Here is a 15439-nt window from a genome sequence, read left to right as displayed (position 1 = left end):
TGTTTCTAATCTTTGGATGATGAGTTTTTAAGAAATTGGAGCCAGTTGACCTGTGAAGAGCATTTTAAGACTAGTATTATACCATTTTATGTATATGAGAGTTTGCCTGGATATATGTTTGTGCATCACATTAGTGTCTGGCCCCCAAAGAGGACAGACATGCTATCCAGTATTGCCTCCTAAGAAGTAACCTTAGTTTTGGGGCTTTTTTTTTCTTTCTCGTGTGTAAAACCAAATCTCATTTTATGTGTGTGTGTGTGTGTGTGTGTGTGTGTGTGTGTGTGTGTGTGTGTAAATCCTCATATCGGGAGCCACCTGGTATGTAGCAGAAAGGAGAAAAATTTTAGGAAAAAAATTACTTGTTCCCATACTTATTTTTATCTCTATGGTACCTTTTGTTAAATATATGTCTATATAAATAATATTTAAGTTTTCTACAATGAACAAGAAAGTTTCCTGCAGTAATCTTTGAAGTTTCCAAAAAGAAGATGGGGCCCCACAACAGTGATTACATCTGCCGATATGATGGCATTATGCTGATAACGCTGAGATTGGTTTTGGGTTACAAACTGCTTAAGATGATTCCAACTTGGCTAGCTGACATGGTGCACCTTCTTACAATGTTTTGGCCAGAAATTCAAATAAGAACTTCAGAAAAACCCTACCGACTACTCAGAGACTATCTGCAATTGTACCAGACACTAATCTTGAAACTTAGCCATGAATTTAGTTTTCCAGGATCCCATAAAAATAGCATCGCCCCATGACAGCTGGAAGTAATTCTAAAAGATAATGTCCTCTCTCCCAACAAAGTTTGTTCTCAGGGTTAGGGACATCTATTAGGGGTTGGTTATAAGTGGTATAGGATTGGGAGTGGAAATTAAGTAAGCTCTGGAATCTCTTTTTTAAAAAAGGAATTATATGGGATAATAGGTAGATTAGTGTGAATAAGTTCACACTAACAATAATAGTAACAGTGAGAATACTCGTGAGTTATTATTTATAGAAAATTTACATAGATTCTTGTATATTGATACAAATTCAAATTATATTTGTTATATTGAATATGATCCTATTTCTGTTTACAATATTTGCATACCTATGTAAAGTTATTTTGTCATATTGTATTATGTATGTTTTTACCTCTGCTTTTAAGATATTTTGTATATTGATGCAATTTTAGGATATATTTATCATACTGCACTATACATTTCTACCTCTGATCAAGATACTTATCCATTGTTTACATTTTGAGGTTATTGTCCTCATTTGCTGCATATTTGTTTAAAGATTGTTTAATATTTTAATATGAAGTCTTAGTTTTTAAGTTATATAGGTATTAAGAATTATAAGTCAATAGTCGTCTATGTTTGTTAGACCAATCAGGTTCTTTAGATGCATAGATATTGTATTCTGCATATATATGTAATCTTCAAACACTTCAAAAAACTATAGAATATGGCATTTAAATAACTTGGGATTCTGTTGATGTGAGACACGATTGCTCCTGGCAACACTGATTTATTCCAAAGAGAGTCTTGGGCACCGAAGACACCCCACTTGGACACATCAAAAGGGCTCATTTGTAAATTTGGTGATATTTGTTATGTTTGGGATTGTTGGTTTCTTTAGCAATTGTTTGTCTACATCCATCTCTACATATACTAGTTTCAAAACTAAAAATCAATTAAAACTTTTTAACACAGACACACGCACACGTGCATGTGTGTGTGTGTGTGTGTGTGTGTGTACACATTAGAGGATACCTCCCAGAAGTCACTTCTCTCCTTCCACTATGTTGGTTCTATGGATGATGTGGGTTCCAGGGATCAAACTCAAGTCACCAGGAACGGTACCTCTACCCACTAAACCATTTTAACAGCACTAAAACTTATTTTTAAGATACTTTAAGATACTTGGGTATCTTAAACCCCGAGACTGCCACTCTAATGCTCTATCTCTATCTAGTCTACCGACAATTTATTTTAAGTATATTTTTTCTATACTACATCAGCAATAAACTTAGTCAAATTAATTTCTGGGATATTTATGTCTTGTGAGCAACAGTGGTTTATGTGGCTAAATGGCCATCTTGCCCATGGAGACTACATTCTACAGAGCTACACATGCTCACTAGCTGTGGGCAAACTGGAAATTTTCTTTTCTTTTCTTTCTTTTGTAAGTTAAGCTTAAAATGTTGACATCTAGTTTGTTTCCAGTTTCTGGTTATTATGGATAAAGCTGCTATGAACATGGTTGAGCAGGTGTCGTTGTGATGCAGTAGAGCATCCTTTGATATGCCCAGGAGTGGTAGAGCTGGGTTTTGAAGTAGGTATATTTCCCAATTTTCTGAGAAACCACTATATTGATTTCCAAAGTGGCTGTACAAGTTTTCACTCCCACCAGCAGTGGAGGGGTGTTCCTCTTGCTCCAACATGAGCTGTCACTTGTGTTATTGATCTTTGTCATTCTGACAGATAGAAGATGGAGTCTCAAAATAGTTTTGATTTGCATTTCCCTGATGGCTAAAGACTTTGAACATTTCTTTAAGTGTTTCTCAATCATTTGAGTTTCCTATATTGAGAGTTATCTGTTTAGATCTGTACCCCATTTTTTAATTGTATTGTTTGGTTTTTGATCTCTAGTTTCTTGAGTTCTTTGTATATTTTGGATTTTAGCCCTCGATCAGATGTGGAGTTTGTAAAAATCTTTTCCCATTCTGCAGCATAAACAATAGTGTCCTTTAAATTACAGAAGATTTTCAGTTTCATGAGGTCCCATTTATTAATTGTTGATCTTAGTCCCCGCACAATTGGTGTTCTGTTCAGGAAGTTGTCTCCTGTGTCAATGCGTTCAAGGCTCTGCCCCACTTTCTCTTCTCCCAGGTTCAATGTGTCTGGTTTTATGTTGAAGTCTTTGATCCACTAAGCCCTCTGCACATATGGCACAGCTGAGCAGATTCCTCTTCTTGTGGGACCCCTAGCAGTGGGCTAGGAGAGGGGGTGGCTAGTCTTACTGCAACTTGATATGCTGTGGCTGGTTGATATTCATAGGAGGCCTGCCCTTTTCTTTTTTTAAAATTAAATTTAATTCTATTAACATTTTTTTCTTTTATTTTACATTCCAACCACGCTTTTCCCTCCCTCCTCTCCTCCCACCCCCTCCCTGCACCTCCCATGTACCCCTGCCCATCCTCTCCTCTTTCTCCATTCAGAAAGGGGGGCAAGGCATGCTCTTTTCTGAAGAGAAAGGGGGAGGAGTGGATTGGGGGATGGGGAAGAGGGGAGGGGAGGTTTGGGGAATTTGATGAAAGAGAGGAGAAAGGGAGGGGAAACTGTGATAGGACCGGAAGAAATGATTAATAAAGACAAAATTTCAAAAATTTTGGCATTCCAGTTTAAAGGTGGATTTCAGAGGAGACTTCAGACCCCCACCGCTGTCGCTTCTTTGCCATGGGATAATCATCTATCAGACAACTGTACTGTAAATACCAGGTTTTCAATCGGTTGTTGTTCTTAAGAATGTGGGATTAAGACCCCAAAATGCTACTGTGTACTCATTCCATTTTAAAGTTTTGATGGTAGAATTAATTTTCATCTCAAATTATTTCTAAGTTAGCAATGTGAGCTCATCTCTCAGTGTCCCTGAATTTTGTCACCTACCAACTGTGGCTTTTACACACTTATGGTCTTACAAATTTATTTTAAATAATAAAAAACTCATCATATGTATTTAACATATAAAATGAGTAGATGCTTACTGTTACAAGCTCAGGTGCCTGTTCAGATTGTTACTGAGTATGCATAGCCTGTTCCTTCAGAGGAGATAAATCCTCATTCCCAGGAGAATTCAGGCCACACCAGTTATATTAATGGCAGACATTCCAACCTTAGTGGTTGTTGATCAAAAAAATAAAAAAAAATTAAGACTTGCATTTCTTTCCAATGTGAGGCTAGAGCAGCTGCCAGCACTCTGCAATGGAGGTGGGGAACCTGCATTCTCCAGCTGGGACATGAGTCAAGGATGAACTCTTTAGAGTATGAATGGATGCTAAAAAGCTCACTGTGTAGCAGACTGTGAGCCTGGCTAGCTCTGTAATAGCTACTAGTAAATATAACGGATGATGCTCAAGATACCACGCAAATTCTTTACACCTGGAGGTGGCCATCACTTGCTTTAAAGGTCAAACTGAAGTACGGAGAGATGAAGTAACTCAGCCTGGGCCAAACACCCCAGGGCATGTGGGGTCCAATCCCGGGAGGAAAACAAAACATATAAGTGAAAGAACAGAGGCAGGAGAAAATCTAAAGAGTTCCTAAAATAAAAAAAGAAGCCCAAATAAAAAAAATACAAGAGTTTATAGAATAGACAAGGTTGGTGCACTTGATGCTCACAAGATAAGGCCAGCTCAGCACGTACTTCCATGGGCGAGGGTTCCTGAGGGAGCCTAAGAGTCTGAAGGAAAGGTGCCCAGGAACCAGGTTCTGGGAGGAGCCCTCTCCTCCTTGGCTCTCTAGATGATACATCTTTGCCTGGACCTTCTGGTTCCTACTGGAGTAGCCTACGAGAGCATCTTGTGTCGTGATGCCTACCAATGGTTTTCATCCATCCACGCACAGGCGTTCATTGGCCAGATTCTCTGGGAAACACCTGAGGACCTCCAACACAGCCCACTTTTGTGGACTGGCACCATGTTGAAGCACAGTGGTGGCTGCCTGGTGTTGCTGCGATACCAGAATGTACGATCAGGAAGGCTGGATACATTCTTTCCAATCTTTCAAACATGTCTTCATAGAAATCTAGATTTAGACATGTTTGGGAGTGTGAGCTTACTCTCTCCACTTTCCCTCCAAAGGCGAACACTCGTTGGCAGAGCTGAAAGCTTTAGGTTGTGAGAAGATAAAGGCCTTTCTTGCGTGATGTTAATTTTAGCCGTGGCGAGAAGTCACCCCAGAGGTGTCACTCTCAGCCCTTCTCGGCTAGTCATCTTACGGATTCCGAGATTAAAGAGCTAGGTCTCAATTTACAAGTATGGGTTGACTTCTTTACCTGGCTCTTCTCCAAGAGTTGATCTCATTTCATCCAAAACCATTAAGCATCAAGAGCAACAAACATGGGTTCGTGCTCACAGAGTTAAACGTCACAGGTCTGTTGAGGGCAGGTGGTCTCGGATAATTTTCTGAGCGAAACCCAACTTCATTTTCCAAATGAAACAAAACAGCTTAATCTGCTTCTCCTCAGGAGCCTTCAGCTTTCTCTTTAAATCTACTCAAGCGTCACTCATGTACTCATTGCCCTCTCCCGCCATGCTGGAGAGGAAGTACTTAGGGGGTTCTCCACCATGTCTTTGTGGACCCTCAGCTGTCAAACAGCATTTTGCTTAAATTGCAAACTACAAAAAATGAGGCAGAAACCCAGGGTTTAAAAATTACAGCTTGCTTCAGCAGCTGCTGGTCAAATAAAATACTTCCAGTAAATCCTTCCGCAAGAGCTCCAGTAAATCTGTAGCAGTCGGGCTGCCTAGAGTTGCGGGAAGTCCCTAGGGATCAAAAGGTAGGCCAACAAGCGGGGAAACAGTTACTCAAAATGTCCCCCTTTTGAATGCGAAAATCAGATATAGCCCTTCCTTCTGGAACTAATCTAAAAACGTACAAGAGGGAAGGAAGCATTTGTGACTCCCAGAACCCCTCAGCGCTACCCACCGCTGCAGTTAAGGTGGGTCTGTATCCGTGTACAAAACTGTTTTGTGTTAGTTACCTCCCTGTCTTTAATCTTTTTAGAAGGATCCTAACATGTTTATTTGTCTGTCTGGCTTTGGAGTTTTAAATGATTCCATCTCTTTTTGTTTTAAAAACACCTGGTAGTTTTAACCAGAGAAATAACGACGTTCCCTTAATGTAACTTAAACAGCTTGGGTGATACCACTGGATCTCTTAGGGATGAAAGAATACCGTAGAGCAGACAGGACACATCCATGCTGAACTCCCGCCTCCTGTCCACTAGTCCAGTGCCTGTCTGCTCGCGGAGTTCAGCACGTGTGTGCCTGGTTGTCCAAATGCTCTGCGGTAGAATCCAGGCTCCTCCTCACGTTAGGAGCACGATCGACCCTTTCCTTCAAGGTCGTCACCTACTTGCTTGATGTCTGCCATTTTTTATGCTATGATGCATTTCACTCAGGATATGGGGAGATGAGGAAGGTTATGCATGACCTTAGTAGGTTAAGCACATTTTTCTTATCAGCATCAGAGGCAGAAGGCATCCACCCCGGGGCAGCAGTCAACTTGTTCTGCCCTCTGTGATCAGGGCTCATAGGTTGCAGGAGGAAAACCCTGTTTAAGACCAAACTTACAGAGGGAAATAATGCATGAAGGACCAGAATAAATACATGCAAGGAAAAAAACCAGTACTGAAAAACCAAATATGTTCCCTTCATTTGAGACTGTTACTGGCACATTAAAGGGCTATATGCTTGAAGGTTTACTTTCTAGTAATAGCAATGGGTCGGTAGAGAAATGACACCACACTACTGTCCAATATCATACACTTGAGTGACAGCGGCATGGATGTACAGAGTCCACTATGGGTGTCCTAGAGACTCAACAAGCACTTCCTGTTTCCTCAAGAATCTAGCGTCAGATGTTTGGGAGCCTAAAGTGCATATATTTAGTAATTACCTCAGATTTTTAAACATGATTAAACTTTTGAAAATGATCTGCCTGGTTTTTAAATAAAATCCACCCCCGTGGGAAGGTGCTGTCTGCAGCTGAGGTTGTCTGGGAGACAGGTGATTCCAAAGAGAAGGGTGTGAAGAAAGGGCAGCCATTGGCATAAGGCACAGAAACCTGAGGACCTAGCCTGAGGAGGGCCAGGCCACTGACGTCAGAGTTTCTAGCATGCTTTCTTCTAAGATGAGCCAGGACAGAGTATGTACATGAATAAATAAGAGACATAGTTCTTGAATTTTTTTTTCCTTTTTGGCATGCACTAAGCAAGCATTCTCTACCCCCGGTTACGTTTCCAGCCCACGAGGTTTACAAACCTATGTATTTGCTTTACTACAAAAATGGCAGGTCTCATGAAGCCAGAATGCCAAAGAGCCAGGTGGTTTAACGTTAACTGAAATGAGCAGAGTTATATTTATTTTAAGTAGTAGCAGCTTCAACTCCTTCCTAAGCCTAAAAGTGACTTGGTTTTATCTAATTTTCTTAACAACTCATTAAATAAGCAACCAATAGTGGTTTTTGATATTTTCATGCATATACATTATTGTTCTTTGCTCATTTCGCCCCTCATCACCTTTCTCCCCCCCAGGGGTCCTCCTTCCAGTCCCTAAATGGAGTCCCCTTCGGCTCTCATGGCACTGCATGTATACACACTTAGGTTTACATCTAGGTTCTCACACCGTTCATGTGCAGTACTGAACTTTCTCTTTCTCATCCCTGCTTCCCCCTTCAGACTCCCTCCTCACCCTTGCGTTCCCCTTTTAACCTGCCTATCATATGTGTGTGTTCATCTAGATTTATACCTATGGAATGGCACCCGTTAGAGAAACATGTGGCATTTGTCTTTCTGAGGCTGGCTTATTTTGCTTAATATGTTAAGACTCTCCCGTTCCATCCATTTTCCTGAAAATGACATCACTTCCTTCTTAACAGGCTACAGTTACTGCGCATACAACACCTGCGTTTTACCCATTCATCTGCTGGGGGGCACCTAGAGGCTGTTCCACATCTGGGCTACCACCAATAGCGTATCTGTAAACGTGGACGTGCATGTCTCTGTGGTATGCGGACTTAACTCTCCTCTAGAAATATACTCAGAAATGGTACAGCTGGATCACACAGCAGTTCTACAGAATGTGTGTCATGATCAACGTCATTCTGACTTGAAGTCCTTTTCCTTCATCCTTGGGATGCTCAGCAGCAAGGTTGCGAAGAAGGGTGGGGAAGACAAAGGTGAAAAGCCCCCAGAGAGGCCCACTTGGTAGTAAAGTCACTCACACTGGCTGTAATGATAGAAAGTAGCAAGGAACTTGTAAACCTAGTGAGAATATCTGTCAAAGGAAACTCAGGAAAGAAAGCCATTGAAAATAATCTACATGACCAATTCCTCAATTCTCTTTCCTACCTAAGAGTGGTTAATTCTTTTCAGGAGGCCACAGTGACTTGTTTGCATGAGTGTGTACATGTTCACATGTGTGTGTGCATGTGTGTGTATGCATTTGTAATAGGCAGAACAGACTCATATGAGCATTCCACTGGAGTCTTGGTGGATCTTTGAAACAAAAGAGAGATTTGTAAGCTGCCAACACAGTAGAGGGACACACATTTTTACAACAGAAACCAGCACCCGGAATTTTATAGAATTGATTACCGATATTGATTGCAGTTTCTTGCTTGTCTCCTGTTAACACCCATATTTTAATTTCTGCCTTCAACAGAGTAGCTATGGTTTCAGGAACCCCGGCTTGAAGACGGTCTTCGATGGCTGTGGCTCCAAGTAATAGTAAATTCTAGATCAGAAAATAGCATCAATTAGAGGACAGTTCATCTTTAGGAGCAGAGATGCTGACATCCCTGATAGGATCGTTGCCCATGAATGACATTCAACGGTGAAGCAGTAACAAACCATTGATTGTGTTGAGCTATTCAAAACCCTCCCGGCAATCATTCAGGGGTACCTGGGTGTCCTGTTTAGTTTTTACCAACTTGACACAGGCTAGAATCACCTGGGAAGTAAAGTCTCAGTTAAGAAAATGCCTCCATCAGATTGACCGGTAGGCAGGTCTCTGGTGCACTTTTTGCATCGATTGATGATTGAAGTAGGAAAGCCCAACTCACGGTAGGCAGTGCCAGTCCTGGGCAGGTGTCCCTGAGTTTTATAAGAGAGCAGACTGTGCAAGGCAGGGGAGCAAGCATGGAAGCAGCACCCTTCCATGGCCTCTGCTTCAGTTCCTCCCTTGAGTTCCCACCCCGATTTCCCTCCAGTGTGGGGAAGAAGAGAAACCCTGAATGTGTACTCTTTGACATGGGCATGGTCACATCAAGGACCAATGCTTTAGGACACGGGCATGACAAAGCCTTCCCTGGGTGAGGCTTAGACGGATGACAACAATTCCCTCTGGGCCCAGTGCAAGCGTTGACAGTGTGTGCAGAAATGTCTGTCACAGCTTTCTCCTCCCCTGGATGTTTACGGCATGAAGACTGCTCCCCTACAGAAATGTTCCTATGGAGATTAGCTGAACCCGTCTCCTTGTTCAGATGTATAAAATAAACCTGTCTCCTTATCTGTATGTGATAACCCCGCCTCCCTGTTCAGCTATATGCAATAACCCCATCCCCTTGTTCAACTCTTTGTAATAAGCACATTGCACTTCTCCAACCAAGAGTTCAGACCGCCCAATCCCAGCTTTTCTGTGTCCATGTGTCTGTGTGATTGCCATTTTTTTCACCCCCTTGCTGTCCAAGTCAGGATTTGGGAACCCAAGCAGGCTTGGACACAGCACTTCATGATAGATTCTAGCTGCAAGTTGACATAAACCCTTTTCTCTCCAAGTTGCCTTTGGTCATAGCATTTATCACAGTGCCAGAAAGCAAACTGAGACATTGGGCATCATCTGGTCACAGAGTGGGGGCGGAGGCTGGCCTGATATTATACACATGAATGAGGACATTATCAAGATAAATTTACCTATCAAAGAATTGATTCCCATTGTGACAGTTATCTGGCAGGGTAGGAATTAAAAGCCTGTGATTGGAGAATTCAATACTGGGATGCTAGACGTATAGCACAAGGGCACAGCAAGCAGCCCCAACTTCCATCCCCAGAACCATGCAATGGTTAGTGGAATAAACTCAAGGTCAAGGAAACTCCAAACTGCTGTCCCATCATCCTCATGCAGAGGGCAAGTGTCAATGTGCCAAACTCCCTAGATGCCTACACTATTCCTGGCAGTCTGGCATATACCTGAGAGACTGTGTAGAGGGCTTTCGTACTTATTCATCCCCCTTACTCATTCATACAGTACCTCAGTTTGGTTATCCAAGCAAAGAAAAACCCAACTGCTATGTGATTGCCCATTACATGGGCATGGCACCCATTTGATCATTTTTCTGACCATAAGCATAATATTCAATATTTCCAGTGTTGTTCATTGTACTTTTCTCTGTACTTGGATAATAAAATGTGGTCCTAAATGGACTCTACACATAGGAAATGAAGAGGAACATCACTTGAAAAGCAAGGAAACTGTAACCTAACCTAAGAGTATCCCAATAATCAAAGAAACAAGTCCTAGACAATCAGAGGAACTGGTCCTCTAGCCAACCAGGGACAGAAACACACCCATAAAAGGTAAATATGACAGAAGCATACAGTTCTTTGTATATGTCACGTCGCCATCTGACAATATGTAATCCACAAGTGAATTGTGATGGGACATTCTAGGCATCTTTTTCTACCAGTAATGCTCAGGATCTTGTCTCCTTTAAGTAAACTGATACGCGTAACTGATTTCCATCAATAAAGCAGAGTGGTAGATGCTTAGATTTGGTTCTATTTCCTACCCCAATTCCATCAAATAACTTGATATAAGCAGCTGAATATCAAACTCAAACAGAAACTGGATATGGAAAAGTAAGGTGAAATTATAAAGCTAGAAAAAGAATGAGAAAGGACAGCAGGCGATAGCCTCAAAGGTACAGAATCTAGAAGATGGATAGTCCAGAGGTTGCTGACATGACTCAAAAAGGTTGAAATCTAACTTCCAGATTTCAGGGTATTGAAATAAGAAATATAAAATTACCTAACATACTAGAACACACAGAAAAGAAAACACCAGGACAGAAAGCAAAGCAGGCAGCCAAGGGACAGTAAAGACAAAGCATGGGCATCATTTGAGTGAGTGTGGAAATTCTCCACGGATACAGGGTCTACCCAGCATGCACAGTGCTCCCCATGCATGGGGCTCAGCAGGTGAGCCAATCTTAGGGCCAAACTCAGGCAAAGCCAGAGCCATCAAAGCTGGTTTGTGTGTGTGTTTTTGTTCGTGTACTTATATACTGATGCAAATGAGTTTGTGTGTGTGTGTGCTTGTATGTGTATATGTATATGCACATGCTTTGCATGTGTGCTTGTTCACATGTTTATATACTGACGTGTGTGTGTGTGTGTGTGTGTGTGTGTGAGAGAGAGAGAGAGAGAGAGAGAGAGAGAGAGAGAGAGAGAGAGAGCTGTGTGTACCCACAGAGACCAGAGGACAGCCTTAAGCGTTGTTCATCAGGTATCATTCTCCCACTAACTACCCTTTGTTTTGAGGCTGGGTCTCTCAATGGCTTGGAACTTGTCACGTAAGTTAATCCGGCTGATCATCAAGTCCCAGAGACTCTTTTGTCTCCACCTCCCCAGTACTGGGGTCCCCAGTGGTACCATCATTCTCTGCTCTTTTGTTTGGTTTTTTAAATAAAGGTTCTGAGGATCGAACTCAAGTCCTTGCGCTTGCAGGACAAGCCCTTTATAGACGAGCCAACGTTTCAGCCCATCAGTACTAGTTTTGATCAGATATTTAAGGTTCCATCAATACCTGATTGAGGGTGACTAGATGTTTCAGACAACCTAACCTGAGAACATCCCAAAGCAAAGGGATGCCGAAAACCTGAGATCCATGGGGACAGTTAGAGAAAGCAACAACATCCCAAGACAACAAACGGAGTCTTATGCAAAGACTGCTCGGAAGTGTGCCACCCTTCACTGGGCAGACACTTTGACTCATGTAATTACCTTCTCGATGATCTCATAACACTCTTCTAGCCTCTGTGCTCTGTCCTTCAGTATGATGCTGGCCTCTTGATAGACTTTCAGCCACTCCTCATACTCATTCTCAGAAAGATCCGCGTAGGCCACACACAGAGTCCGCAGGCCTGCAAGACAGCCGCAGGTAAGTTGTGGCAAGAAGGACATATCACATGACTCTCTTTGTGTCAGGGTGGCCCAAAATTTAAGGTCACCTGCTTCTCAGGCCTCTCTAATGTAACGTTCGCATGTCTACAAAGGAATTTTAAAATCAACTATCGTGGTGGTTAATATTGATTGCTAACTTGCTACAATGTAGAGTTGTTTAGGAAACACATCTCTGAGCGTGTCTGTGGAGACTTTCTAGATGCAGGGAGGAATGCCCCCACTCCATGGGCTATACCCTGTGTCCCACACTGAATACAGCACAGAGACAGCGGTGAGCATCAGCTTCATCTCCCTCTGCTTCCTGAGATGCAACGCGAAAGGCTGCCTCAACTCCAGTCGCCATCCCTTCCCCTCCATGATGAACTGCACCCTCGAACTCTGAGCCAAAATAAACCCCTTCTTTCTTAAGTGGCTTTTGCCAAGTATCTTGTTGTAGCATTAAGAAAAGTAATTCATATCCCCCCTGCGTTTTCATATAAACTAACATAAGCTGTCCTTCCTATAAATTTAGGCATGTATGAGATCCCGTGAGTGAATTTCCCACTGCAGACAGGTATAGAATCTGTGTAGCTGACATGCGTGTGTCACTGGCAGCTGGAAGCAGAGGAGTCAGGAAGTACATTTTAAGGCACCCATAAGAAGCCTGTCGTGCTAGGATACGGAGAAGCTGGGTCCTCAGGCAGTCATGTCCTCACGTGTGTGCATGTGTCTAGACATGGAAGCTCACTACACTCAGAGAGGAACACTCATTGCTTAAGCCTCTATCATCACATTCTCCAGCAGGAAAACCTGACATCACCATTATCCCAAGGTTTCCAGAGAGTTCCTTTCCTGCTTACAGTGAGCAATGAGAGTCATTATCTGCTTACGCCCTGGACAAGCCAGTGATAGCACCATGTCAGGGAAAGGACCCCTAGAGTATCCAACCGAGCAAAGGGACAGTTGTGATTCTGTATGCTGTGGGTTAGCTGCCTCCTGTTTCCGTGCCACCTGGGAAGAGCAGAGTCAAACACAGCTCATTCATTTTGGACTCTGCCACCTGCTTCCTCACTGTCACAGGAGATGGGAGGGGACAAAGGAGGCAGCTGAAAACTCAATCCTGAGAAGCAAGTTGGTAGTACATGAGAAGCATACATCTGTCCAAAGCCACGCACGCCTGCCCATGGAGCAGCCACGGGCACGTGAAAGCTCAGCTTCAGCGTCAAAATTTTTTACTTACCTTCTGTGGCAAAATATTCCAGATGGCACAATGTCTCCTCCATGTACTTGGAGTCTTTTGAAAGCCTTTCAAAGATTACATTATCCTGCGGAAGAGGGAAACACTCACTGAGATGGGCAGAACCCAGAGGACATCTGCCAGCGGGCACGCACAACACGGCTTTCTTCCTAAGTGTTTACCTAATGTACCTGAAAATACTTGACGGGTCAAAGAGTGGAGCTCTCAGTTGGGCCAAACGTGAGCTTTGCAAAATGCGCCCAACAATGTCAAAAGTTGTGTGCATGTAAAAAGTCAAAAAGAAACAATGGGGAGATTCTGCGAGCAGAGACCCGATCAAGGCTACCTCAGCGCCCACATTTGCACACATGTGCAAAACTCAGACCGCGAATGGAAGTGTTTCGGATTTGGGGTATTTGCAGATCTTGGAGTACACGTGTACACATATGATGTGATATCTCAGGGATGGGAGCTCATCTAAACATTTATGTTTCGTGTCCACCCTATTCACACAGCCTGAAGATAATGTTATGCCCTTTCCCCAGCTACATTTAGACTGGAACTCATACCATGAAGTCGGATGTGGAATTTTCTATACCATGTCAGTGTTTACAAAGTTTTGGATTGGAGCTTTTTAAAATTTATTACGTTTTTGTAGTGTGTGTGTGTGTGTGTGTGTCTGTGCCTGTGTGTGTCTGTGCTTGTGTGTCTGTATGTGATGTGATGGACCACACGGAGAGAATGGCGGAATGGGAGGTAGGGAGGTAGGGAGGTCAGAGGACAGCCTGCAGGAGTCATTTCTCTCCTTCCAGCACACGGGGCTAAGGATCAACTCCTGTAGTTGGGCTTGGCAGCACGCACCCCCACCTGCTGAGGCATCCCATCAGTGCAGATGTGGGAGGCTGTTTTCTGTTTGTCTTTTGCTTTTTTGAGGCAGGTTCTCACTGGAGCCCGCAGAGGTCCGCTTGCCTCTGCCTCTCAAGGGCTGGGATAAAAGGTGTGAGCCACCATGCCCAGATAATTTGAGATGTTTTTATTAGGGTGTTCACACCCCGTAACATCTTTATGCAAAAGTGAAAATAATAAAGTAATACCCTAATTTATTCTAATACAACCTTACTTGCCAATAATGGAAGTTCTCATAATCAAAGTGACCACGGGCTTGGAGCTTTTGACTAATGTTTGATGAGAAATACCTAGTTTGGCACAGCCTGCACCTCATGACTGACAGGCAGGAATGGGTGCCTGTATGTTCCTGATAACCCACTATATAAATTAGCATCTCAAGACACTAATACTGTTTTTAAACTAAACTATCTTTTCAGAGGGGAGGGGAAGGTTTGGACAAAACTGACCCCACAAGAGTCTGACGGGCACGGGCAGCAATTTCACATCAACGCTGCCTGCTTTCACCACGGTTCCCTTCCAGCTGCTGTGGCTACAAGCAGCACACAAAGCCAGTCCCAAAACAAGGTCATGTGATGCTGTGACCTCAGTGGCATTAACTAAAGCTGCCACTACCATAAAGGTAGAATTCCTTTACCAAGGTGGTGGTGGCACGCGCCTTTAATCCCAGCACTTGGGAGGCAGAGGCAGGCGGATCTCTGTGAGTTGGAAGCCAGGCTGGGCTACAAAGCAAGTTCTAGGACAGCCAGAGCTGTTACACACATTGTGTTCCTAACCATGACAGATGAAGATGAGTAACCTTGGCTGCTCATCACTGACCCAGGTATATCACAGCATTGTCTCAAATTAAGTTTGATAATTTGTCCTTTCACCCCACAGAGCCACCATATAACAGGGTACAATTTTACAAATATAATTCATAAGCAGTAATAGCTTTCCTTAGCAATAACGTCTTTGGCATTGGGTTATCATTCGTTAGGGATACTGGAGAAAAAGCCAGATGTAGGAAAGAAGTACAAAAGGAACTGTAAAAATAGATCCACACGCGAACACACTCTTGTCCCCACGGCGCCACTCTCTCTCTGCCACCAGGGAGAAAATGATCCAGCAGATGGGAAGACAGCTGCTGGGGAACCAACAATATCGGAGGACGGAAAGTTTACCACAGGCCAGCACAATGCCGTCACCTTTACAGACGCCAAGAGAGGATTCTGGGTGGCGCACCGTGTGTCCAAAGCTCACTATGGGATAAAAGCAGGCTTTTCACTGCCCACTCTTATCTAATGGCGCCTCGAACCCACGCTCTTGGTGTCCTATTGGAACTGTGTTTCAGCTTTGGGCAGACTGTGGAGGGTATGG

At 43.2% G+C, this 15439-nt stretch overlaps 1 protein-coding gene across 7 annotated transcripts in view; it reads right to left on the bottom strand.

Moving 5' to 3' along the window:
• Atp8a2 (ATPase phospholipid transporting 8A2) overlaps nucleotides 1-15439 on the bottom strand; it is a 538932-nt gene that overhangs the window by 369221 nt on the left and 154272 nt on the right. For all 7 annotated transcript variants that reach the window (XM_050152334.1, XM_050152332.1, XM_050152331.1 and 4 more), the window contains 3 exons: nucleotides 13178-13262; nucleotides 11779-11918; nucleotides 8374-8512 (listed from right to left, as the gene is read on the bottom strand). In XM_050152334.1, the coding sequence (XP_050008291.1) occupies nucleotides 8374-8512; nucleotides 11779-11918; nucleotides 13178-13262 (364 nt within the window). The remainder of the gene's footprint in view (nucleotides 1-8373; nucleotides 8513-11778; nucleotides 11919-13177; nucleotides 13263-15439) is intronic.

This window comes from Alexandromys fortis, unplaced genomic scaffold, assembly GCF_014885135.2.
Source record: "Alexandromys fortis isolate MF-2015 unplaced genomic scaffold, M_Fortis_MF-2015_v1.1 scaffold_75, whole genome shotgun sequence".
Classification (NCBI taxonomy): Eukaryota; Metazoa; Chordata; class Mammalia; order Rodentia; family Cricetidae; genus Alexandromys; species Alexandromys fortis.
This window is presented reverse-complemented; position numbering and strand designations above follow the sequence as displayed.